At 58.5% G+C, this 25,039-nt stretch overlaps 1 protein-coding gene across 4 annotated transcripts in view; it reads right to left on the bottom strand.

The window, feature by feature from the left end:
* The window catches only part of OTOF (otoferlin), a 94,219-nt gene extending 74,154 nt beyond the window's left edge, over window positions 1–20,065 (bottom strand). For all 4 annotated transcript variants that reach the window (XM_075925974.1, XM_075925972.1, XM_075925973.1 and 1 more), the window contains exons 1-2: window positions 19,979–20,065; window positions 18,843–19,054 (exon numbers count right to left, since the gene is read on the bottom strand). In XM_075925974.1, coding sequence (XP_075782089.1) covers window positions 18,843–19,054; window positions 19,979–20,059 — 293 coding nt within the window. In that variant the 5' untranslated portion in view covers window positions 20,060–20,065. The remainder of the gene's footprint in view (window positions 1–18,842; window positions 19,055–19,978) is intronic.
* Window positions 20,066–25,039: the final 4,974 nt, after the last annotated feature.

The following is a 25,039-nucleotide window of genomic DNA, read 5'->3' as shown; positions in this document are numbered from 1 at the left end:
CAGGTGGAGGAGTGATGCAGCATTTGTGTTGGGCTGTTGTGTCCCTGGGCGGGACTCGGAGCCCCACGGTGCCCGGCAGCACGCTCTCCCGTGCCGCTGTGTGTGCCCTGATGTGCTGGTAAGGTGGGCTATGGAGTGTGCTCAGCTGGGTGGCAGTGGCCCCGTGTGGCTTGCTGGTGGCATGCCGCGATTTCATGGGTGACACTTGCACCCTGGGCAGGTCTGACTGTCCCTCGCAATTCTTCCCTGCGTTGGCCAATGTGCTCCTGGTGGGGCCAGAATACGTGGTCCGTGGCCATGCCCGGGTTGATTCTGTAGCCACGGCTACCCTGTGCTATCGAACAAGGAGCGAGGTGCAAGAGAACATGGTGGCGGGGGGCTCCCTAATTTGGGCATCTTCTGCTTTGCCGTGATTCTCCACAGGCCAGCTGGGAACCTGGGTCCATAGGCCCTGGGCCCTGCTAAAGATCCCAGGGTCTGGCCACGCACAGACCCTGTGTTCAGGCCCTTCCCATCCGGAAGGAGAAAGGTTTCCAGCCAATCGGAAATGTGGGGAAGAGAGCGCCGGGCCGAGCTGTCCTGAGGATGGGGAGCAGAGGTCGGGGAGGGGGCGCTGACCCCTGCTAGCAGGGAGTTGGGGGGGGGTCAGGGTACCTGAATGGTAAACTGAGGTGCTTTTTCTCTTTCCCCTTAGCTCTGAAATCAGAAAGATCAGTCTATTCAGACACGAGCCGCTCGGCGGCAAGACCCCCCAGCACTCGCCCCATGCGCCCCCGGAGCTCATGCACCTCCGGCACGCCACTGCAAACCCCACCGCAAGGGCATGCGCCGGCCCACAGGCCCTGAGCGAGCAAGGCAGAGACCTGCAGCCCCCCCCGGGCCCGGATCCAGTGGGGAGGGGTGTGCCAGACAGGCAAGGAAGCCCCGCCCCTCCAGGGCAAGTGGGGAGGAGGAAGCCCCTCCCCTTCTGAGGTGGGGGAAGGAAGGGAGCGGAAGGAAGCCCCGCCCCCTTCGGAGAAGTGGGGGGAGGGGACGTGGAGTGCTGTGTGCGAGCATTTCCAAAGTCACACCATGCCACGTGCCACAGCCGCCACGCCAACCACACGCCGCCTGCCGGGCACGGGCCGGGTACCTGGGGTCTCCATGCGCATTGCTGTGCAGGGGAAACACCAGGGATGGCGTGAGCGCGAGGGCAGAGCCAGGCCAACCAGCCCACGCTGCCCTCCCCAGCACCCACAAGGCAAGGGGACGAGGCCCAGGGCTGCAAAGCCCCAGCCGGACGGTTCCCTGCTCCGGAGGAGGTGCCGACCCCCCCCCCGAAAGGCGTTTTGCCCGTCTCATCACTGAACGCCCACCCGTTTCGTTCTGACCCCGTGGAAAGGGGGCGACGTTCCACTCCATTCCCGTTTGACTTTTCTAGTCTCGCCCCTCCCCCCGCTGAGTTACAGGGCAAAGTGCCTTTCAGTGGCTCCAAATCAAAACGCGCCCCAATTTGCATTTCACCGGCCACTTCCGAGGATCCCCTTGTCCAATCCGAAAGTTTGGAACGGCCGGAGTTGCGCACAGAATGGAAACTCCAAATAGGAGCTTCGTGCCTCTCTCCCCACCCCATGGCTCCCTTTTAGAGCTGAGCATGTGTGTGATTTTCCTGTTGCTGGACAAGGCCCTGGATTCACCGTGTTTTATCCCCAGGACACGGAGAGCACTGCAGCAACAGCCCTTTAGAGGGAAAATCTAATCTCAAAGTCTGTTCAGTCAGTTCTGGGGCTTCTGCAGAGAATGCCAAAGGGAGGACGAAGATGGTAGCTTTGAAACCAAGGACACAGGGGCCATGGACGTCAGCTCCTTGGCCAGGGGCTGCAAAGCAGACAAGCCAGGCCTGTACTCAGGTTTAGCCATATCCCACTACTGACACCATCAGTATATTTCTACGCAGAGTCACATGGGTTCGAAGGATCACAGGACTGTGGAACAGGTGGTGCATGGGAGCAAGATGGGTGGGATTAGAGAGAAAACCCTCCTGCAAAACTGCACACACACACACACACCACACACACACCCTCCAGGCTTGTGGTACCTTGCTACTGTCTTGTATCCATCATTGGGCTTATTCCTCATTTCAGACATTTTGCTGAGTTAGGTGCAAAAAAGAGAGAGAGCAAAAAATCACAGTCAGATTTAAGAGCATCTTGCTACCAGCAAGAAAAGCATTATCCCGAAGAAAGATCCCAGGAGCTGACTGAATGGGATCTGCCCTGGCTAGTTCAGATCTGCTCTTGGCAAGACATCTACAATATTGTCCCTTGTAATATGTTTACTTGTAATCACATTACCCAGCCACAGATCTCTCTATGTGCTCTACAGTGTTATAGGTAGGGTGTTCCCTGGTTAATAATACAGACAAAACTAGGACTTATGAGCTGCGTCTAAACTGGCAAGTTTTTCCGCAACAGCAGCTGCTTTTGCGGAAAAGCTTGCCAGCTGTCTATACTGGCCGCTTGAATTTCCGCAAGAGCACTGACTTCCTACTGTCTGAAATCAGTGCTTCTTGCGGAAATGCTATGCTGCTCCTATTCGGGCAAAAGCCCTCTTGAGCAAATGCTTTTATGCAAGAGGGCCAGTGTAGACAACGCGGTATTGTTTTGCACAAAAAAGCCCTGATGGCGAAAATGGCGATCGGGGCTTTCTTGCGCAAAACCGCGTCTAGATTGGCACGGACGCTTTTCCGCAAAAAGTGCCAACTTTTCCGTTAAAAGCATTTGCGGGAAAGCATGCCAGTCTAGACGTAGCCATGCTGTGTAGAAACTGGCTTTTTTGTTTCAATTATTTATTGCTGTTTCTATAATGAATGCCTCCCGTGTGAGATGGGTTGTGACTCCCTATGCCATGATACCTCCCAAATCGCGTTTGTACAGGATACTCGCTCAATCAGTGGAGACCAATCCCTGGAGAAGAGATTGCCGGGACCAGTTATTCTTTGGCTCAGATGGCCACTTTCGCCCTTTCTTAATGATTTTAGTCCCCAGTTTTTTCCAAACACAATCCTGCCAACACAGATCCATTTTCCCGAGAGTTTGAGATATTGTCGCGTTGGCCTTTCCCAGTGGTAAAAGTGACAATTTTTCTATCGGTCTACTAAGCATCCCTTTAAACCCTCGACTGCGTGGCCCTGTCTTGCTTGGGTGGACTGGCCCAGTATACATGGGTTACTGGGATATACTAGAAAGACTTGATTCCCAGCGGCTGAACCCAATCCATCCCATGTAGCGCTGATCACAGAATCATAGAATCATAGGACTGGAAGGGACCTCAGAGGTCATCGAGTCCAGCCCCCCGCCCTCAAGGCAGGACCAAGCTCCGTCTACACCATCCCTGACAGATGTCTATCTAACCTGTTCTTAAATATCTCCAGAGAGGGAGATTCCACCACCTCCCTTGGCAATTTATTCCAATATTTGACCACCCTGACAGTTAGGAATTTTTTCCTAATGTCCAATCTAAACCTCCCCTGCTGCACTTTAAGCCCATTACTCCTTGTCCTGTCCTCAGAAACCAAGAGGAACAAATTTTCTCCTTCCTCCTTGTGACACCCTTTTAGATATTTGAAAACCGCTCTCATGTCCCCCCTTAATCTTCTTTTTTCCAAACTAAACAAGCCCAGTTCATGAAGCCTGGCTTCATAGGTCATGTTCTCTAAACCTTTAATCATTCTTGTCGCTCTTCTCTGCACCCTTTCCAATTTCTCCACATCTTTCTTGAAATGTGGCGCCCAGAACTGGACACAGTACTCCAGCTGAGGCCTAACTAGTGCAGAGTAGAGCGGCAGAATGACTTCACGAGTTTTGCTTACAACACACCTGTTGATACAACCTAGAATCATATTTGCTTTTTTTTGCAACTGATCATTGAAACCCCTTGGGCTGGGCTGCCCGGCCTGTGTCCCCACTGGATGGTTCACTCTTTGGCTATGTCTCCAACCGGGCCCACAGACAAACCGGTCTGGGACCGTGGTGCGACCTCTGCTGGGGTGGGGGACACCCTCAGTGCGTCTGCCTCACAGAGCACACCCGCAAAGCCCCCAGCCTAACCGGCCTCGGGGCCCATCTGCAGCCCCCTCCCCAATTCACTAGGGCTCAGGAATGGCCCAGCCCCCAACTGCATCCCGCTTGGTGGCCGGGGGGCAGAGAGGGGCTGCAGATTAGAAGATCCCTGCCCTGCAATGATCTTCAGGCCTGCAGGGACGGGTGCCACGTCTCCCAGGGGGCACGCAGGGAACGGAAGCCGCGTCTCCTGACCCCTGGCCTCTCGCCCGGGTCGAGTCTGGGAGCAGCCTGATCACAGCTGCCCAGCGGTGCCTGGTATTACGGCGAGATGCTTCCAGAGACTCGGTTCTGTGGCGCGCCCACCAGCCCTCTACTTCTCCCATCTCTTCCCCCGTCAGGCCAGAGACCAGCTCTTCTTCCAGGGCAACGAGCAGCCTGGGCAACTAACTCAGTGACAGGCTCAAAGATGTGGAGGAATCTGGGAAGGAGCCGAGATGTACAGGACACCGACCTGGGGGCTCTGCTTCCCAAAGCTCCATCTTAACTAAGAATAAAAGCAGCCAGACTGGGTCAAAGCAAAGGCCCATCTGGCCCAGGGTCCTGTCTGCCCACAGTGGCCAATGCCAGGTGCCCTGGAGGGAGGAAACAGAACCGGGAATCCTCATGTGATCTCTCCCCTGTCATCCATTTCCAGACAAACAGAGGCTAGGGACACCATTCCTACCCATCCTAATAGCCATTGACGTACCTAACCTTCATTAAATATCTAGCTCTTTTTTGAACCCTGTTAAAGTCCCAGTCTTCACCACATCCTCTGGCGAGGAGTTCCACAGGTTAACTATGTGCTGAGTGAAGAAAAACTTCCTTTGGTTTGTTTTAAACCTTCTGCCTATTCATTTCATTGAATGACCCCTCATTCTTACGTGATGAGAACAAGTCAATACTTGTCCTTATTCACTTTGTCCACACCAGTCATGACTGTATCGACCTCTGTCCTATCCCCTCTTTGTCTCCTCTTTTCTAAGCTGAAAAGTCCCCGCCTTTTGAATCTCGCCTCATATGGGAACTCCATGCTCCAGCTGTGCATGTGCAAAACAGGCAATTGCTCAGAGGGGTGAACTGGTCCAGGCTGCGCTGTGTGCGCGGAAATTGAGGATTTGGGGGGCTGGGGCGCGCCTAGTCTGGGCACCAGGACAGTGTTTGCCTTCGCTAGCCCAGCTGGGCGTCACAGCCGGGGAGCGAAAAGGAGATGCAACCCGCACGGGTGTGAAATAGCGAGTACAAACCTGTGCCCACAGGCTGGGGCAAGGAACCAGGCCCTATTTACCTCAGAAGTTGGGGCTAACGCAGGGGTGGGGGATCTAGGGCCCGGAGGCCGGATGCGGCCCTCGGCTCACCTGGATCCGGCCCCTGAGGCTCAGGGCCCCCCTCCCCAGCATTGGGGAGCCCGCACTGGCGCTCCAGCCCCCCTCCTGCCCCACTGCGTGACTGAAAGACAAAATCTACTAGTCTGGCCCCCCCAGACTCTGGTGTGTGAGGGGAATGTGGGGAGTGTCTTTCTGCTTCTCACTTGGGCCACCTCAGAGAGATTTTGGGTTTTTTTTTCCTTTTCACGTGTGTGCAGCCCCCGACCGATTTTTCTGGGGATCAGCGGCCCCCGGCCCCAAAACGTTTCCCCACCCCCGCTCTAAACCCCCATCTAAATACTGACAGATGCGCACACATGTGGGGGGAGGAGGGGCACCGGGGACAGCGACCCGTAGGTAGGCGCAGGATGGATTGACGCTTGGCTCCCTGGAGCGCAGTCGTGGCTGGCTGCCCCCAGCGCTGGCTGCATCCGCCCAGCCGAAGAAACGGGCCCATCAATAATTCACTCCGCCCGGATTGCATTCGGCTCCGGAGCGCCAGGCCCCCCATGAATTTTTAAAGGCCGACAGCGATCGGGTTCTGCTGTCTAGGCCCCGGCTGGCCTGCAGCCCTCGCGGCTTTGACATCCCGGCTCAGTCTTCACTACGGGCAGAGAGGGACACGCTCAGCGTGGCCGGGACACTGCTTGGGAGAGAGAGGTCTACGCGTCGGGCGCAGTAGGCCCTTAGGGTTGCCAGGTGTCCAGTTTTCACTCAGACTGTCCATTATTTGCACCCCCATCTGGTAAAAAACCCCAGAAAATACCGGACATGTGAAATGTGACATGTGAAATGTCCGGTATTTTCTGTTTCCCTCCGATGGAAGCCCGGCGGGGCAGATATGGTAGGGGAGTGAGGAGCGCAGGGTCATTTAAAGGCACAGCACCCTTTTTTTTTTTTGTTCAACAACTTCGGTCTCCCCCCCCTTTTTTTCCTTGACAGAATTTTTTCCTGGTTTTTTTTTGTGGGGGGCGGGGGAGTGTTCAGTATTTTTCGTTAAACCATCTGGCGACCCTATCAGTCCTTCCCCCGCACAGCCACACAAGTATTTACCCAGCATTCTCCTCTTCGGCATCTTCTCCCAGGCTGGGGCATTACAGGGGTATGAAAAGACAATGACAAAGAGTCAGCCATGGCGAGTCTCTCTCTTTTATAGGCATCACTTGGGAATGGGAGGCACGTCTTGGACTAGGAAAGGTCTGTGAACGCAGCACACAGAGAGAGGGAAAGAACTCCATGCAAACGGGCAACCCCCTGAAACCTTGATGCGTCCTCCCAGCTCTGCAGAGCATTCTGGGTAAAACACACGCCAGGGAGCAGCAACACCTGCAAACCGGTTGTGAGCCCAACAAGAAAGAGGGAATCCCTAGTAAATCTGGCTCAGGTCAGCTGGGCTGAAAACGCCAGGATAGGCAGTGTTCCCTGTATGCTGAGCACTTGGGTGTCCCCCCCCCCCCCCGGGGAGAGATTTAGGCGATTAGCAGAGTTGGCAGCAGGTGGTGCACATCCACACCTGTGTCAGTGCACATAACAAAATTTATTCCACACAAGGATGGAATCAATTAGAAGGAGCCCTGGTGGGTTCATGATTACCAAGGAGATTCGTAACTCTTTTTCAGGCCTCTGGAAGGGGGCTCGCTTCCTCCCAACACAAACACAAGCACTGCAAATCGAAGACTGACACTGGCAGTTTGCCACCCGAAAACATTCCTCCAGCCGCTCCAGCCCCACGCCCAAGGGGAAAGTCAGGTACATGAGTAATTGCCCCTGGGAGCAGGGGCCGGCGATTTGCTGTGATACAACTAAGGTGGGTCAAAAAACCCCAAAGCGCACATCTGGGCAAGGCTGCTCTCTCTTATTTGTGGGGAACTCGGTTTTGTGGTACAAAGGCTTCCTCCTTCCTCAGATGGCCCGTCTCTTCCTTCCCCCGGCTCCCTGTGGCTCGTAGCCTCCCGAGCCACCAACGGCACCCGTGCTATGGCCAGCAATGCCCCCAAACGCAAGCCCTCCGGAGTTAAAACAGCGGAGGGAGGAGACGGACCAAGCCAGCCCTGGAGCTGAGGCCTTGAATAACCATGCTCGGTGCTTTTCAGCGCGACAGCGCAGAGCTCTGCTCACAGAGCAGAACGGGGAAACTGAGGCACAGGGCAGGGCAGTAACTTGCCCAATGCAGCAGGCCAGCGGTGGAGCCTGGAGTACAGTCCAGGCGCCCCAGGGCCTCCACGCTGCTCTCTTTGCTCCAGTGGGGGAAAGGAAGCACAGCAGGGATGGCACGCTCCCCTCCAGCCCAGGGTCCTCAAGTGATCCCTCTCCTGTCACCCATTCCCAGCCTCTGGCAAACAAAGCCTAGGGACACCATTCCTACTCTTCCTAGTCAATGGACCTGTCCTCTATGAATGTATCTGGCTCTTCTTTGAATCCTGTTAAAGTCCTGGTCTTCACAACATCCTCTGGCGAGGAGTTCCACAGGTTGACTGTGCGCTGCATGAAGAAAAACTTCCTTTGGTTTGTTTTAAACCTGCTCCCTATTCATTTCATTGGGGGAGTCCCTACTTCTTACATTATGGACACAAATAAATAACTATGCCTTACTCCCTGTCTCCTCGCCAGTCACGGTTTTATAGACCTCTGTCCTATCCCCCCTCCATCTCCTCTTCCCTAAGCTGAAAAGTCCCAGTTTTATTAATCTCTCTTCAAACAGCCCCCGTTTCAAACCCCTCCTCATTTTTGTTGCCCTTCCCTGGCCCTTTTCCAATGCCAAGAGATCTTTTTTGAGAAGAGGTGGCCACATCTGCATGCAGGATTCAAGGTGTGGGTGTAGCATGGGTTTATATCCAGGCAATGTGATTTTTCTGTTTTACCCACTGTGACGGCGCGTTGGGGGTCCCCCGTCTCCTGCACCCCGAAATGGCACAAACAGACTGCACCAGCCGGTGGAATAGAGGAAGTTTACTGCCTCTCCAGGATACAGCACAGCACAGATGTAATCTGGTCACAGAGCTGGGCTAGGATGCCTCAGGCCCCCTTCCTTTGTCCCTCTCCATGGGGGGTGTCTGGTTCAACAGGTTTGGCGTCACCTTTGCATACTGAGGTTTTCCCTGCTGGGTCTTGCTCCAGACAGCAGAGGTCACCACAGCCCAGCAATTACCCCCACTACGTCACACCCACCCCTTTCTTAAGAACATAAGAATATAAGAACGGCCGTACTGGGTCAGACCAAAGGTCCATCTAGCCCAGGATCCTGTCTGCCGACAGTGGCCAGCACCAGGTGCCCCAGAGAGGGTGGACCGAAGACAATGATCAAGCGATTTGTCTCCTGCCATCCCTCTCCAGCCTCTGACAAACAGAGGCCAGGGACACCATTTTATCCCCTGGCTAATAGCCTTTTATGGACCTAACCTCCATGAAATTATCTAGCTTCTGTGTTATAGTCCTAGCCTTCACAGCCTCCTCTGGCAAGGAGTTCCACAGGTTGACTACACGCTGTGTGAAGAACTTTCTTGTATTAGTTTTAAACCTGCTACCCCTTTCTTAGTGGCTCCTAACATTCTGCTGGCTTTTGTGACGGCCACTGCCCAGGGAGGGGTTGTTTTCCGAGAACTACCCCCGGCGACTCCCAGATCTCTCTGGAGTGGCGACAGCTAATTTAGTCCCCACCGTTTTGCACGGAGAGTTGGGATTCTGGGTTCCAAGGTGCATTCCTTTGCATTTCCCAGCAGTAACATTCACTGGCCACTCGGCTGCCCAGTCCCCTAGGTCGGTGGGATCTTTTGGAAGCTCTTCACCGTCTACTTTGTGCTTAACGCGCCTGAGCCGTTTGGGACCGTTTGCAAATTTTGCCTCCTCCCTGTGTGCTGCCTCCTGCCTTGAGAGACAGCCCGGCTCCTTGCCTCGGCTCTGTTCTGGGTCCCCTGGGCTGGGTGGGGCACCTGCCCTGGCTGGAGAACTAAGTCCTGGGCTGCGTACGGACTGGAAAAGCCCCTTCTGCACCCGCCCTGCTAGCCGCTGGCTGCTTGCACTAGCAAGCAAGACGTTCAGGGACAAGGTACCAGGGCTTTGGAGCACCAGCTAGTGGAGAGGGAGGGTCACATTGGCAGGTCTCCGAGGGGGAGGCATGTTAGCCTGGAAGGTACCACTGGAGGGCACTGGGGTACCACGGTGAGGATCGTGCGCTGAAAGCCTGGAGAGAATAGAACCGAGCAGCCCTTTGGCTAGGTAGAGCTGTGTCCTGACACCCAAAGGCCCCCCTTGCAGCCATGTGCTACCCAGAAGCTGCCTTTCCCTCCACCACCAGTGCCTCCTGCAACAGCGACTGCCCCTGGGAGCACAGACCCTAGCCGAACCTGCAGAACTCGCTGCTTCAAGGGAAAAGCAGGAGCCCGGGCGTCTGTGCATGGAGCTCGAAATGCAGCCCGGTTTTGCACAGAGGCAGCCGCATCTCTTCTGAGTCTGCCACCGGCCTGCACCACTACACCATATCTACCTTGGGCAGAGCCAAAGTGCCCAGCCCACATGCTCCCTGCCCGGACAGGGGAGGGGGCGGGAACAAGCCATTCAGAAATAGACGGGCAAAAAAAATCATATAATTTCTGCTGCAAGCTCTGTTGATGGAGCTACATTAGCCAAAATCCTCCTCCTGGCCCCATTGTTCCAGTCCCTGAACACCACATAGTCCTAAATCCCCACAGCCCCACCCCAGCATGCTATGATCCCCGTTGCACAGAAGGGAAACTGAGGCACAAAGGGAGTCTATGGCAGGACAGGGACTTGACCCATAGGGCTAGCCCCATAACCCCTGGAGCATTCTTCCTCTCACCAGGACGGGAGAAGAAGAATGCCTATCTCCACCTACCGCCCATTCAGGGTGGCTGAAGCCATGGGAGAAACCTCAGGAGGGCAGACTGTGCGCGAGGCCTGGGTGTGATGGGATGTTTGTGCCCAGGGGCTGGTCCTTCGAGCTCTGCAAGTCCGCAGATATCCGCCGGTATCTGCAGCCGTAGATGCGCCTGTCGGCGGCTCATTCCTGCAGATGCGGATGCCAGCTTTGTATCCAGGCAGGACTCCACCGATCCCGACGGAGGCAACCAGTGTTACTAATAAATAGGATCCTACCAAATTCCCAGCCATGAAAAACATGCCCTGGACCATGACATCTGGTCTCCACCCATGAACCAAAGAACGGCCAGCCTGGCTCAGGGCAATGGTTCATCCAGAGTCCTGCTTGCCCACAGTGGCCAATGCCAGGTGCTTTGGAAGGAATGAAGGGAACGGGGCAATTTCAAGTGATCCACTCCCATCACCCAATCTCAGCTTCTGGCATCAGACGGTCAGGGACACCCAGAGAACAGGGTTGTGCCCCTGCCCATCCTGGCAAGTAGCCATTGCTGAACCTAACCTCCATGAATCTATCTCGCTCTTTTTGGAACCCTGTTAAAGTCCTAGTCTTCACTACATCCTCCGGCAAGGAGTTCCACAGGTTAACTATGCGCTGAGTGAAGAAAAACTTCCTTTGGTTTGTTTTAAACCTGCTGTTTAACAACTTCAAATGGTGCCCGCTCGTTCTTGTGTTATGGGAACAAGTACATCACTTTCCTTCTTCACTTTCTCCACACCTGTCATGCTTTTATTGCCCCCATTGTACGGATGGGAACGAAGGTGCAGAGATCCTGAGGGTACAACTGTGCTCAGAAGTTCTTCTCCTGCAAGTCTGGGTGTGGATTTAAAGTGGAGCGGTTCTGCTGGACCCGCTCCCTGTATGGACAGAAGGAGAAGGCCTTGGCCCCGTTTAGTTTAACCCTCTTGCAAAGCAGACTAAGGTACTTTGGAGGAAGGGCATCACGGAGTAATTCCACGTCTAGACAAGCCCTGAGTAACATGTCCGACGTGGCACATGGAGACAGTGCCCACGTAGGGACAGAATATCAGCACCAGCATCTCTTGTCGGCAGCTTCACCCAGGGAGACACCTCTTCTCTCGTGACCAGTTCTGGCAGGTGCTGTTGGAACTGCCCCCGTCCTTGTGCATACGGGGAGCTCGTTCCATCTGTCAAAGGCCGGCGTCTCCTCCCGTTTACACTGGGCTACACTCCACAGGCTTCGGAGACTCACTCCTGATTTGCTCCAGAAAACATACGAGAACCAAATCGAGGCCCTTCTGCCACTCCTGAGCAACTGGGGCTCTAACCTTGTATTTGGGATCTACGGGGGCAAGCCCTTGCTTTGCCACATTCTCCTAATGGCCCTGGGCAGGTCACTTAGCCACCCCGTGCCTCAGTTTCCCACATGCAGCATGGGGATAACAGCCCTGCCCTGCCTCCCACGGGTGTTGTGAGGATACGTACACTAAGGATTGTGAGGCAACCAGATATAGGGGGAATGGGAGGGGGTCCAAAGAGTATCTTGGCTCAGCGACTCTCAATCAAAGGTATATGTATCAAGTCCTCCAGAGAGTGGCCTAGTTTTACAACAGGACACACAGAAAGCAGCAGTGAAGTCAGTACAAACTAGCATTTAATCCGGACAATGACTCGGGCGTATTGTTCTGTGAACTATTCGCTGACACGTAAGGACAAGATCTGTCCTCCGTTCAAAGGGTTTTATCATTAGAAAAAGGAGAAAGTCGGTTTTAAGGGAGGCAAAACTTGGGGGTACGCAAGCCACGTCAGCCCCCAACACGGCTGCAGGAGCCCCGAAAGGCTGGGAAGCGCCGCCTTAGCCAGCCAGCAGATTCAGCCATCCTAGCCCGGAGCAGAGGTGCAGCTTAAAACATCCCAGGGACGGGGCAGAGGAGGAGCCGCGATTCCCGAGGGGTTCCCATGGTTAGAATCGGGCCCACAGCACTGCCGTCCCTGAGCACGACTAGGAACCGTCTTCCCATACGCTCCCCAGAGGGAATACGCCGTGGAGAGCACAGCGCTTTACCCAGAGGCCAGGTGCAGCGTGTGGGGGGATGGCTTCTCCCAGGCTGTGCGGCCACGGTGCACCCCCGCTGAGCCAGCGGGGAGATCCCGTCATGACTTGCGGAGGCCGTGGCCTCTTTGTTGTGCAGCCAGCTGGAGAACAGGCGTTCCCATCCAGAGCCAGGCAGAACCCTCCACACAGGCCGCCCCTCCGCCACCAGCTGTCCCGGGCTGCTCTGGGACCAGGGCAGGTGGCTGGAAGGATGTGCCGCTTCAGAGACCCCCTCCCATACCCTGTCCTCTGTTAGCCCTGAGCGGGTCCACCAGGGCAGGGTCTGCGATGGGGGCGGATGTTGTGCCAGGCGGCGGGCGAAGGCGCCAGGTCAGGACACACCATGCACGGCACGGCACAGCACACTGCAAGCGGAGGGCGCAGGCCCAGCCTGGCCCGGTACCTTGTGTTGAGAGAGCCCTGGCTCAGGGTGTCCGCCTCGCCCAGCAGCTCGTCCTCGCTGTGGTAATACAACTCGGCGTCTTCGGCCCTGGGAGCAGCAAGGCGGTGACCGTCGGCCGGCTGCTTCCAACCCTCGGCTTACCCAGCGAGGGCAGCAGGCCCCGTGGGGGTAGCCACTGGGTAGCTGGGGTACAGGTGGGCCACGACGGGGCAGCTCGCACGGACAGCTGCCCCGTATTGCCATCCCAAGTCTCACTGCCATGCTCAGCCACTAGGGGGCGCATCGGACGACTCCCCGCCCCCCACCTGCCTGGGATTTTTGCCTCAGTTTCCCTTTCACGTCCCCATTCACGCAGGCACCTCGGACCCCAAAGACTTATCAGACTCTGCCCCCGTTGAAATGCAGCCACTTCTGGGGTGGGCCAGGGCAGCTGGTTAGCAGAGAGTGTAAGGGAGACAGGTTGGAATTTTCCACCTTCAGTGTGGTCGGGACACTTCCTCTCTCAGGGCCAGTGCCACGCGAGCCACCCATGATGGGCAGTTTGCTAGCTGGCTCTTCTTTCTTCACCCCTTCACATGGGCAGGGAAAGCCCAGCCCACCTCCAGCACTAGCTGTGATCAGGAAAAAAACAGGAGAGGGCTAAAATGCTCCTGTTTCATCCACAGAGCCTGGGCCTGATCGGAGGGGTCCCGGGCCTGATCGGAGGGGTCCCGGGCATCAGCGACTCCCCAGGACTCAGCATTCAAAGCCGCAGGTGGCTCGCTGGAGGGCATTTTCCTGATCTCCGAATGGGGATCACCGAAGACAAATTTTATGCCCTGGTCTACATGCGGGCATTATTTTGAAATAACCTCCCTTCGGTTGAACGTATAAGCGGAGCACCCACACGACCAAGCCCGTTATTTCGAAATAACAGGCTGCTTATTTCAAAATCTGCATGCCGGCTTTTCTCAGGGCATGACGTTAACTTTGAAATAGTTATTTCGAAATAGCCGTCACGTGGACGTGCCGGTGCTGCTCTTTCGAACCATCTACTCCCCAGAGTCACTCCAACTACTTACTCCCCAGGGCTTCCCGGGGCGCTAAGCCAAGGCAGCGCGTCCACATTCGCGGAGCTGCCTCGGACTCATGTCGAGGGGGCCCTGTCGTATGGACATGCTAGTTTCATTTTGTAAAATCAGGAGTTTATTAAGTCCAATGTTATTTTGAAATAACTGAGTAGTGTAGACACGTCTGTATGAGATTTTGGAGCTGTCAGAGCAGGGAGCGACTTGCATTCAGCACCATCAAAATGCAGACAGCTCTGGGGTGGAGCCAAACAGCTCACAGCAAAGATACGGAACACTGAAGACAGACGGGAAATTTTAGATGCCTTCCCGGGCGTCTTTACAGTTCCTAGGGAGCAGGCAGGATGCTGATGTAGACGCAGTCATGGTCTAGTGGGAGTTACATGGCTGCCTGTGCTTATAGGGTGGAAATGGGTGTTGGTTTTGTTGCAGGATTGGAACCTGCGTTTGCAGGGATTATAAATCAGCAATGCAGGTGACTAATCCCCCAGCCACTGATCCACAATGTGCGCAGAGGACAGGCAAAGTCTCCCTTCCATCCATTAGCATCATCGTCTCACAAGCCAGGCAGGAGCAGTGATCTATGCTTTCAATTAGAGTGGAAATCCACAGGATACGGCCCAATTCTCAGAGTAAATCAGCTGCTTGCTAGAGCAATTCGGAGCCCCTGGGAGCCGCCTCCCCGCCCGCACTCTGCTAGGAAGGCAGATTTCCTCCTCGAGCGGCCACGCCGGAGACAAACAGAGGAACACGAGGCAGCCTACGCGCAGAGCGTGGCTGGCTCGGTGAGCCCCGGGGGAGACGTCCGCCTGCCCCTCGCTGCAGAAGGGGAGAGCTTTGGGAAGGCCGTGGCAGGGAAGGACACGGCTGGGACGCCTCCCAGCCGGACGCCGTTCCACAGCAGAGCTGGCCCGGGGTCCGTCTGGCGCGGGACAGCGCCGGGTTGCTCGGGAGATGCGCCGCGCCACGTGCCCTTGGGAAAGATGGGAGGCTCCAGGCTGAGGCTCCCTGGAGCTGCACTGGGGTCAGGGAGGGGGGTGTGGAGGCAACCCACGCCCCCTGCCTCCAAGCTATTCCGGGCCTTTCAAAACTGCTGACACTCCCCGGCTGCAGGGATCAGGCTGGGGGTGGGCGGAGCTTGGTTCTGTGGGGAGGAGCCGAAGTGCCAGAGCCTGGGCCAGGGCCGGGGCTTGCCTTGCCCAGACGGGCCCCCCCCCCCACCCCTGCTCCAGGAAGAGACGGCTCCTGCCAATGCCTCGGGCCTGCTCCTGCTCTGGGAGGTCAACCCGCCGGCTGAGGCGTTGACCCCGGCCGGACCGGCGCAGAATCGGCACGGTGCTATAACCCAGCAGCCAGCGCCCACCCCAGAGGTGGCTGCCTGCCTGTGGTGCTATAACCCAGCGGCCAGCTCCACCCCAGAGGTGGCTGCCTGCCCGTGGTGCTATAACCCAGCGGCCAGCGCCCGCCCCAGAGGTGGCTGCCTGCCCGTGGTGCTATAACCCAGCGGCTAGCGCCCAGCCCAGAGGTGGCTGCCTGCCCGTGGTGCTATAACCCAGCGGCCAGCGCCCGCCCCAGAGGTGGCTGCCTGCCCGTGGTGCTATAACCCAGCGGCCAGCGCCCGCCCCAGAAGTGGCTGCCTGCCCGTGGTGCTATAACCCAGCGGCTAGCGCCCGCCCCAGAAGTGGCTGCCTGCCCGTGGTGCTATAACCCAGCGGCCAGCGCCCGCCCCAGAGGTGGCTGCCTGCCCGTGGTGCTATAACCCAGCGGCCAGCGCACGCCCCAGAGGTGGCTGCCTGCCCGTGGTGCTATAACCCAGCGGCCAGCGCCCGCCCCAGAGGTGGCTGCCTGCCCGTGGTGCTATAACCCAGCGGCCAGCGCCCGCCCCAGAAGTGGCTGCCTGCCCGTGGTGCTATAACCCAGCGGCCAGCGCACGCCCCAGAGGTGGCTGCCTGCCCGTGGTGCTATAACCCAGCGGCTAGCGCCCAGCCCAGAGGTGGCTGCCTGCCCGTGGTGCTATAACCCAGCGGCCAGCGCCCGCCCCAGAGGTGGCTGCCTGCCTGTGGTGCTATAACTCAGCGGCCAGCGCCCGCCCCAGAGGTGGCTGCCTGCCCGTGGTGCTACAACCCAGCGGCCAGCGCCCGCCCCAGAGGTGGCTGCCTGCCCGTGGTGCTACAACCCAGCGGCCAGCGCCCGCCCCAGAGGGGGCTGCCTGCACGTGGTGCTATAACCCAGTGGCCAGCGCCCGCCCCAGAGGTGGCTGCCTGCCCGTGGTGCTACAACCCAGCGGCCAGCGCCCGCCCCAGAGGTGGCTGCCTGCCCGTGGTGCTACAACCCAGCGGCCAGCGCCCGCCCCAGAGGTGGCTGCCTGCCCGTGGTGCTACAACCCAGCGGCCAGCGCCCGCCCCAGAGGTGGCTGCCTGCCCGTGGTGCTACAACCCAGCGGCCAGCGCCCGCCCCAGAGGTGGCTGCCTGCCCGTGGTGCTACAACCCAGCGGCCAGCGCCCGCCCCAGAGGTGGCTGCCTGCCCGTGGTGCTACAACCCAGCGGCCAGCGCCCGCCCCAGAGGGGGCTGCCTGCACGTGGTGCTATAACCCAGTGGCCAGCGCTCGCCCCAGAGGTGGCTGCCTGCCCGTGGTGCTACAACCCAGTGGCCAGCGCCCGCCCCAGAGGTGGCTGCCTGCCCGTGGTGCTACAACCCAGCGGCCAGTGCCCGCCCCAGAGGTGGCTGCCTGCCCATGGTGCTATAATCCAGCTGCCAGCTCCACCCCAGAGGTGGCTGCCTGCCCATGGTGCTATAATCCAGCTGCCAGCTCCACCCCAGAGGTGGCTGCCTGCCCAGGGTGCTACAACCCAGCGGCCAGCGCCCGCCCCAGAGGTGGCTCTCTGCCCGTGGTGCTATAATCCAGCGGCCAGCGCCCGCCCCAGAGGTGGCTCTCTGCCCGTGGTGCTATAACCCAGCAGCCAGCGCCCGCCCCAGAGGTGGCTGCCTGCCTGTGGTGCTACAACCCAGCGGCCAGCGCCCGCCCCAGAGGTGGCTGCCTGCCCGTGGTGCTACAACCCAGTGGCCAGCGCTCGCCCCAGAGGGGGCTGCCTGCCCGTGGTGCTACAACCCAGTGGCCAGCGCCCGCCCCAGAGGTGGCTGCCTGCCCGTGGTGCTACAACCCAGCGGCCAGTGCCCGCCCCAGAGGTGGCTGCCTGCCCGTGGTGCTACAACCCAGCGGCCAGCGCCCGCCCCAGAGGTGGCTGCCTGCCCATGGTGCTATAATCCAGCTGCCAGCTCCACCCCAGAGGTGGCTGCCTGCCCAGGGTGCTATAATCCAGCTGCCAGCTCCACCCCAGAGGTGGCTGCCTGCCCGTGGTGCTATAATCCAGCGGCCAGCTCCACCCCAGAGGTGTCTGCCTGTCCGTGGTGCTATAATCCAGCTGCCACCTCCACCCCAGAGGTGGCTGCCTGCCCATGGTGCTATAATCCAGATTCCAGCTCCACCCCAGAGGTGGCTGCCTGCCCAGGGTGCTATAATCCAATGGCCAGTGCCCGCCCCAGAGGTGGCTGCCTGTCCGTGGTGCTATAATCCAGCTGCCAGCTCCACCCCAGAGGTGGCTGCCTGCCTAGGGTGCTATAATCCAGCGGCCAGCTCCACCCCAGAGGTGGCTGCCTGCCCAGGGTGCTATAATCCAGCTGCCAGCTCCACCCCAGAGGTGGCTGCCTGCCCAGGGTGCTATAATCCAATGGCCAGTGCCCGCCCCAGAGGTGGCTGCCTGTCCGTGGTGCTATAATCCAGCTGCTAGCTCCACCCCAGAGGTGGCTGCCTGCCCAGGGTGCTATAATCCAGCTGCCAGCTCCACCCCAGAGGTGGCTGCCTGCCCATGGTGCTATAATCCAGCTGCCAGCTCCACCCCAGAGGTGGCTGCCTGCCCGTGGTGCTACAAGCCAGCGGCCAGCGCCCGCCCCAGAGGTGGCTGCCTGCCCAGGGTGCTATAATCCAGCTGCCAGCTCCACCCCAGAGGTGGCTGCCTGCCCGTGGTGCCGTACATTGCCAGTGTAGTGCTGGGGGCCCTTGGACACTCAAGGGGCCCTGTAAACTCCAAGGATTACAATCCCAGCCAATCTGAGGAGGCCTGACCGCCAGCCAGCCTCCCCCAGCTGTATTTGGTGCCATTTGCATCCCCCCCTCCCGGGCACAGGACAAGCCTCCCTCACAGGTTAGCTTGGATGCTCAGTGCCCCCAGGGCCATGCCTGGGACGGCCGGTCTGTGGGGCTTCCCCAGCGACAGCGGCCCGTTGCTAACCTGTGCTCAGCGACCCGCCCGAGCTGCTCTCCCGGCTGCGTGTGCCTGGGCGCACCAGACCCCAGCACGAGTGCTGATGGCCGGTCCCTAGCCAGGCCCCACGCTGCACCAGGGGGATGTTCCCGGGACACGCCTGCGTTGGCCAGCGGTTGCCGCGTGGGGGCAGCGAAGGCCGCCCGTGTCCCCTCCCGCTTCGCCCTGCGGTTGCGGCGAGCTAGAAGTGCAGCGTCTGTTGGCCAGTGCTGGGTTCCCCTCCTGGCTGGCCGGTAGCCGGCGTCTCAGGAGCCAGCTCTCCATGGACCCGGGAACAGGATGGCACTGAAGCAGAACGGGCAACCTGTTTTATTCAAGGGGGCGGAGCCTTCGTCACAGGGGGCGGAGCTTGGCCCGGGAACCAGGAAATGAGTCTGTCAGGCTAATTTTTCTCCTGTGTTTGAGAGGCTTTGTTTTTTGGCCTGAGTTTCGAGGCAGAAGAGAAGCGGCTGCAACCGGGTCCCGCCATGCACCCACCTGCACGCCGGCCTAGCCTGGTGGATCCCTGGCTGCAACAATGCCCTGGGATCCAGCTTTGCGGGAAGATGGCGGCGCTACGAATGTGGCCTCGCGTTCCCCCGCCACGGCCACACGTGGGAGGTTGCCGCCCACGCCAGGCAGCGCCCGGGGCCGCGATCTTTGCACATTACCTCCGGAAGTGCCTCTCCGCCGACAGCAGGCTGGAGCCGGGCTTGCCGGGCGGCGCCGCAGGGCCCTGCCGGTGCCCGGGGAGCAGGCTGTCTGTCTCGAAGGCGCTGTCGCTCTCCAGCCGGGAGCTAGGACTGTCCAGGAATTCCCCGTCGCTCCAGGCGCCCACGGCCCCATCCAGGGCTTGGTACCTGATCTCTATGGAGACGCTGGTCTGGAACAAAACCCAAAGCCAGGCTCAGCCGCTGAACCCAGCCTGCTGGAGGGGAGGTGGATTCCACCGTGCCAAGCCCAGAAGGGACCCTCGGAGCATCTCGCTCGACCCCCGTGTAGCGCGGGCCAGGGAAATTGCCCCCTGCGGACGCCGGCGCTGAGCGCACCGCGGGGCGTTCAGCTCGTGCTAGGGTCGCCAGGTGTCCGGTTTTGAACCGGACAGTCCGGTATTTGAGGGTTCTGTCCGGGAAACAAATTGAGAAAACACCGGACATAGAAACGTCTGGTATTTTCTAACAAGGTGAGTTTTTGTATTATCAGGACGTAGTTGCAAACTGCCTGGCTGGTAGAGACACTCGCACTGCGCGATTCGCACTGCCTGAGTGTGTCTACCAGCCGGGCAATACGCAACTAGGCGGGGCCGGGGCAGGAGGCAGGCCCTGGGGCTGGACTCACTCGTGTTTCGCCAGGACCGTGCGTGGGACGGGCAGCGTCCCGGGATGTGTGTGCACCCGGGTCAGTCTCGCTCCCTGCTGGCTGATTCTCTCCCTCCGCTACCCCCTACCAGGCATTAGGGTGATCAGAACGGAGCCCAGAAACGGGGTGGTGCACTTGGCGCTGGGGTGCCGTTTCAGCTGGTTTTCGGCCCGTTGCTCACCGGGAGGATGAGCGCTAGCCCCGGGGCGTCTCCCCTTGGCGGGAATCCCCCCGCTGGCTCAGTGTAGAGACCCCCCCTCGCTTCACACCCCTCGATCCTGAGCCTGGGCGAGAGGTCAGCGAAGACCCACAGGGGAAAGCTGCCGCGGGGTGGCGCCCCGGTGGGCCCCCGAGGGCCACGCTCTGACCAAAGCAGCTAAGCCAGCCGGGGGCAGTGGTCCCGCCCGCACCCTCTGCAGGGCGGAGAGGGGCCGCTGGGGTCACCTACCCGGACGGCGGCGTTATTGTCGTCGATCAAAGTGTCCGTCACCTCCAGCTGCCCTTCCTCCACCACCTTCTGCAGGACCATGCGGAAGGTGCCGATGAGTCTGGGAAGCAAACAGAGGAGAGCGTGGGAGCTACTAGCTGGGAGAGGCCATGGACCCCCCCAGCCCAAGGGGGCCACTAAAGGGAAGAGAACCCCCCCGCCCAGGAAGCTGGGGGAGGGGTGCCTTTATCATCGGGCTCCGCTGCCCTTGCCTCGTTGGTTTGCGTTTGCCCAGCACGGTGTGAGGAGTTAGGGAACCGTAAGGAACAGGGAGCCCTGGCGAGAAGAGACCCGTGGGGCTATAGGGGGTTTCTCCTTTCTCTAGGTCTGCAGGGAATGCACTGGCTCAGCGTGCCGGAGCGCCCCCTACTGGCAGAGCCAGCCCTGCAGCGTTGCGCCCCGGCAGCCAGGTGCCTACTGGCCCTTGCTCCTCCTCCTTCCTCCCCCTTGGCTCTGCCGTTGGCCAGCAAGGCCACCTGGAGCGCCGGCCCCATTTGCAAGCAAGCTAGCCCGTGGCCACGCCGGTCGGAGGACCCGAATACAGTGCTCAGCACAGGGCTGGCCTGGCCGTGAGGCAAACTGAGGCGGCCGCCTCAGGTGCCAGACTGGGGGGGGGGTGCCACTAGGACCCAGAAAACTGAGACCTTGCAAAGTTTGGCCCAAGCGAGGGGGCATGGAGGCGTCATTTGAGCTCCCCGCCCCAGGTGCCAACATGTTGTGGGCCGGCCCTGGCTCAGCATCAGATCCCCCTGGGCTGTTTCAACACGAGCAGCAGAAGGGCCCCAAAATGGGGGGGCCCACTGCTGTCTGCCCCATGCTGCCTCTTCTCCCTGAGCTGCCTCCTCACACAGCTCCTTCCCCGAGGCCTCACTCCCCGGCCCCCTCTTCCCCTAGCCCCTGCTTGCTCCTATCTGCCTCTCTCCTGACACTCGCCCTCAGAAATTGGGAAGGCCTAGCCCTCCTGCTTTTAAAACTGTGGAGAGGGGGCCTCTGACCTCCTTCCCCCCCATCCGGCACCCTGTATCTCAGGATCAGTTCCATGTATCCATCCATTTTTTCAGGCGTGGCGTATTTGGCGTCGCCCCGAAGCGAGCAGCGCAGCTCACCGCGGGGCGAAACGAGCGAGGCCCGAGCACGAAACGCCGGTAGCCCGGCCCGGCGCCCCTGCTACGCTCTCCGAGGTCGTCCGCCCTGCCCTCACCGCAGCTCTGCCGCGCCGGCCCGGGCCCGCCTGCTCTCCAGAGGACAGACCGTTAGGGTCGCCAGACGGTTTCAACAAAAGTACCGGACACACTTGACATGACGTCACAATCGACGTGACAGCTGCTTTAGAAAATACCCGACACTTCTATTTTCTCAGTTCTAGTTTCTCAATTTGTTTCCTGACAGAAAGCTCCAATACTGGACTGTCCGGTTCAAAGCCGGACACTTAGCGACCCTACCGACCGTGCATGCGGAGGGCGTGGCAGAACGAGTCGCGCAGCGCCACGACTTCACACCTTGGTCTGCTACCCGTAACCCGCAGGGCCTCGCTCGGCCCCGGGGCAGCCGGTGCTTTGCAGGGGGGAGGGGAACAGTTCTGGGCATCCGACTGGCCCCACACTGGTGTATTAATCTGGGTCTGCTCAACATAGTGTCTGAGCACTTGGCCCACTTGACTGTATTTACCCGGTGAGGCAGGGCAGGCCTGTTAGCCCATGGTACAGGTGGGAAACTGAGGCAGGGAGAGACTGAGGGTATGTCAGACTGCGAATGAAAAACACCCTGCAGCACCAGGCTCAGATCCCTGGTTCCCAGACTTGGGCTCCTGCTACAACGCTAAATATACCAGCATGGGGGTTTTCACCGGGCTGGGCTCGGGTCCTGGGCTCCACCCTCTTGCTGGGTTTCACAGCCTGAGCGGGAATAGGGACGCGGCTGTTTCAGCACCGTAGCCTGAGAGGTGGATCTGGGCTCTCCACCCTGCTGCCTCAGTTTACCACTGTACCGTGTACACGGCCACGGACTCTGCGTGGCTCGGCCACGGCCGCTCGGGGCGTGTGCAGCAGGGCAGAGAACGGCCCGTTTCACCCCACTGCCGAGACATCCATCCGCCCGTCCGTCCCGCTGTCAGCCCAGCCGTGCTCCGCAAGGAGGCGCTACCTCTTCAGATGATCCATCCCTCGCGCCATGTCTACCCCACACCCCTCCACCTCGCCGCCGCAGCGATCACATGGCTCCTGCCTGGCTACGCTGCGCTGCTTGCGGCAGCCTGGCGCGTCCTCCCCAGGAGCGCTGGCTCCCGCTGTAACGCCAGCGTGGGGCATTGTGGGATGGCCCCCGGAAGCCGGTCGCAGTCACCCCGGCAGCGCCGACACGGACACTGCGCTGACGTAGCCACGTCGGCCGTGCCGCTGTGCATCTCGGGGAGAGGGGCTATTGCGTTGGAGGAAAGGGGCAGCTACGGCCGCAGGAGCCAAACTCAAAGGCAGACGCTGCAGAGCTCATAGAAGCATCGGATCATAAACGATTCCTCAGAAGGAGCCTTGGGAGTCCAGCCCCCTGCCCTCACGGCAGGACCAAGCACCATCTAGAGCATCCCTGACCGGTGTCTGTCCGACTGCTCTGAACTATCTCCAGGGATGGAAATTTCACAAACCCCCCCAGGCAACTTATTCCAGTGTTTCACCACCCTGATGGACAGGAAGTTTTTCCTAATGTCCAACCTGAACCTCCCTTGCTGCAGTTTAAGCCCCTTGCTTCTTGTCCTGTCCTCAGAGGCCAAGGGGAACAATTTTCCCTCCTCCTGCTGGCTCCATGCTGCCTGCTTTTGAAATGTACAAGAGCCCCGGGAAGCAGCTCACCCCGAGCTCCCTACGGCGCTTCTGCTTTTGAAATGGAACAAGAGCCCTTTTCCCACTGAACCTCTGCCCCTCCTCCCCACAGAGATGGCGCTGGGTGGGAACCGGCTTTTAAGCTGCAGCGTTATTTCGAAATAACCCCCCTTCGGTTGAATTTATAAGCGGAGCGTCCACTAGGCATGTAAGCGACTGGTCGACTAACTGATAAGCAAAAGTCGACTAGTCCCTCGACTAGTCACTTCCGCTCCCTCTTTGCTGCCTCTATCAGAGCTTAAAAGCCGGTTTAAACTGCAGCAAGGGAGGTTGAGGTTGGACATTAGGAAAAACTTCCTGCCTGTCCGGGTGCTGGGTCATGCAGTGAGGGCAGGAGACTGGACTCGATGACGTCTCGAGGGCCCTTCCAGTTCCAGGGTTTTGTTCACTCCTTCTGGGGCACCTGGCACTGGTCGCTGTGGGCAGACAGACCTTTGGTCGGACCGCTCTGATGTTCTGGAGATGGTACGGTCGTGCTGAGTTTGGACTGGTGCGGACCCCTTTGAACGCTCTGCTGAGAGCTTAAGCCAAGCTAGACACACTCCGGTCCGCCCCCTTTCCCCTGCCTGCCTCCCGTCCTCATTTTCATTGCTCCCCCCTCTCGACTCCTCCTCTCACGCCCCCAGGGCCAGGCTTGGCTTTGTCCTTCATCCGCCAGCGTGTGACTTGCTGAGAGAGGGCCGCCTCAGGGTTTGGCGTCTGATCAGCCCCCAGCTCCCAGGCCAGGCCGGAGGGGATGAAATATTCAGCAGCCTTCTACCCAGCGTGCTGCTTCCAAGTGTTTCATAATTCATGGGACGCCCGGCCCGCTCCTGAGCGAAAGGCGGCAGCTTTGCTGGGTCACTCGGGGCAGCCGCAGCGCCCTTGTCCGGGTCCAATGCGCCGTGGCTGCCAGTTCTCCCCCCCACCCCCCCCGAGGCAGCACATTCTTCTCCCCTTATGATAGAAATGCAGCCGTGTTAGTCTGGTGTAGCTGAAACAAAATGCAGGACAATGTAGCACTTTACAGACTAACAAGATGGTTTATTAGGTGATGAGCTTTCGTGGGCCAGACCCACTTCCTCAGATCAAATAGTGGAGGAAAATTGTCACAACCAGATATACCAAAGGATACAATTAAAAAAAAGAACACATATGAAAAGGACAAATCACATTCAGAACAGGAGGGGGATGCGGGGGGGGGGAGGTAAATGTCTGTGAGCGAATGGTATTAGAGGTGATAATTAGGGAAGCTATCTTTGTAATGGGGAAGATAGTTAGCGTCTTTGTTGAGACCGATGCGTAAATTGTCGAATTTTAGCATGAATGACAATTCAGAGGATTCCCTTTCGAGTGCAGATTTAAAAGGCCTTTGAAGCAGGATGCAGGTAATTAAGTCGTTGAGACAGTGTCCTTTCTGGTTGAAATGGCAAGACACTGTTTTTTCTTTGCGATCCTGTCTGATATCTGTTTTGTGGGCATTGATCCTTTGGCGAAGTGTCCTGTCTGCCGACAGTGGCCAATGCCAGATGGCCCGGGGGGAGGAAACACAACAGGGAATCCTCACGTGATCCTTCCCCTGTCATCCATTTCTAGACAAACAGAGGCCAGGGACACCAGTCCTACCCATCCTGGCTAGTAGCCATTGATGGACCTAACCTCCGTGAATGTACTTAGCTCTTTTTTGAACCCTGTTAAAGTCTTAGTCTTCACCACATCCTCTGGCGAGGAGTTCCACAGGTTGACTGTGCGCTGCATGAAGAAAAGCATCCTTTGGTTTGTTTTAAACCTGCTGCCTATTCATTTCATTGGGTGACCCCTCGTTCTTATATTGTGGGAATAAGTCAATAACTCTTCCTTGTTCACTTTTTCCATACCAAGCATGATTTTATAGAGTTAATGTCAGTTATTGCGAAAGAATGCAGTTGTGTAGACGTACCCTGCAGTGCCACAGGACTCCTCGTTTCCCTACAGCAGATGCTCTACTTCTTTAATCTTTCTTGTGTCTTTTCTCTGGAACTTCTGCAATTTATCACCATCCTTCCTGCGCTGCGGAGACGAGCACTGGAGACAGGGGTTCCTGCGGCAGTGACACCCGTGCCAAATACAGAGGTCATCCTACTTCAGATTCCTGTTTATACAACCAAGGGTCACAGTGGCCTCGTTGGCC

Source organism: Pelodiscus sinensis, chromosome 3, assembly GCF_049634645.1.
Source record: "Pelodiscus sinensis isolate JC-2024 chromosome 3, ASM4963464v1, whole genome shotgun sequence".
NCBI classification, from domain to species: Eukaryota; Metazoa; Chordata; order Testudines; family Trionychidae; genus Pelodiscus; species Pelodiscus sinensis.
Note: the sequence above shows the minus strand (reverse complement) of the source record. Positions and strands in the feature narration are given on the sequence as shown.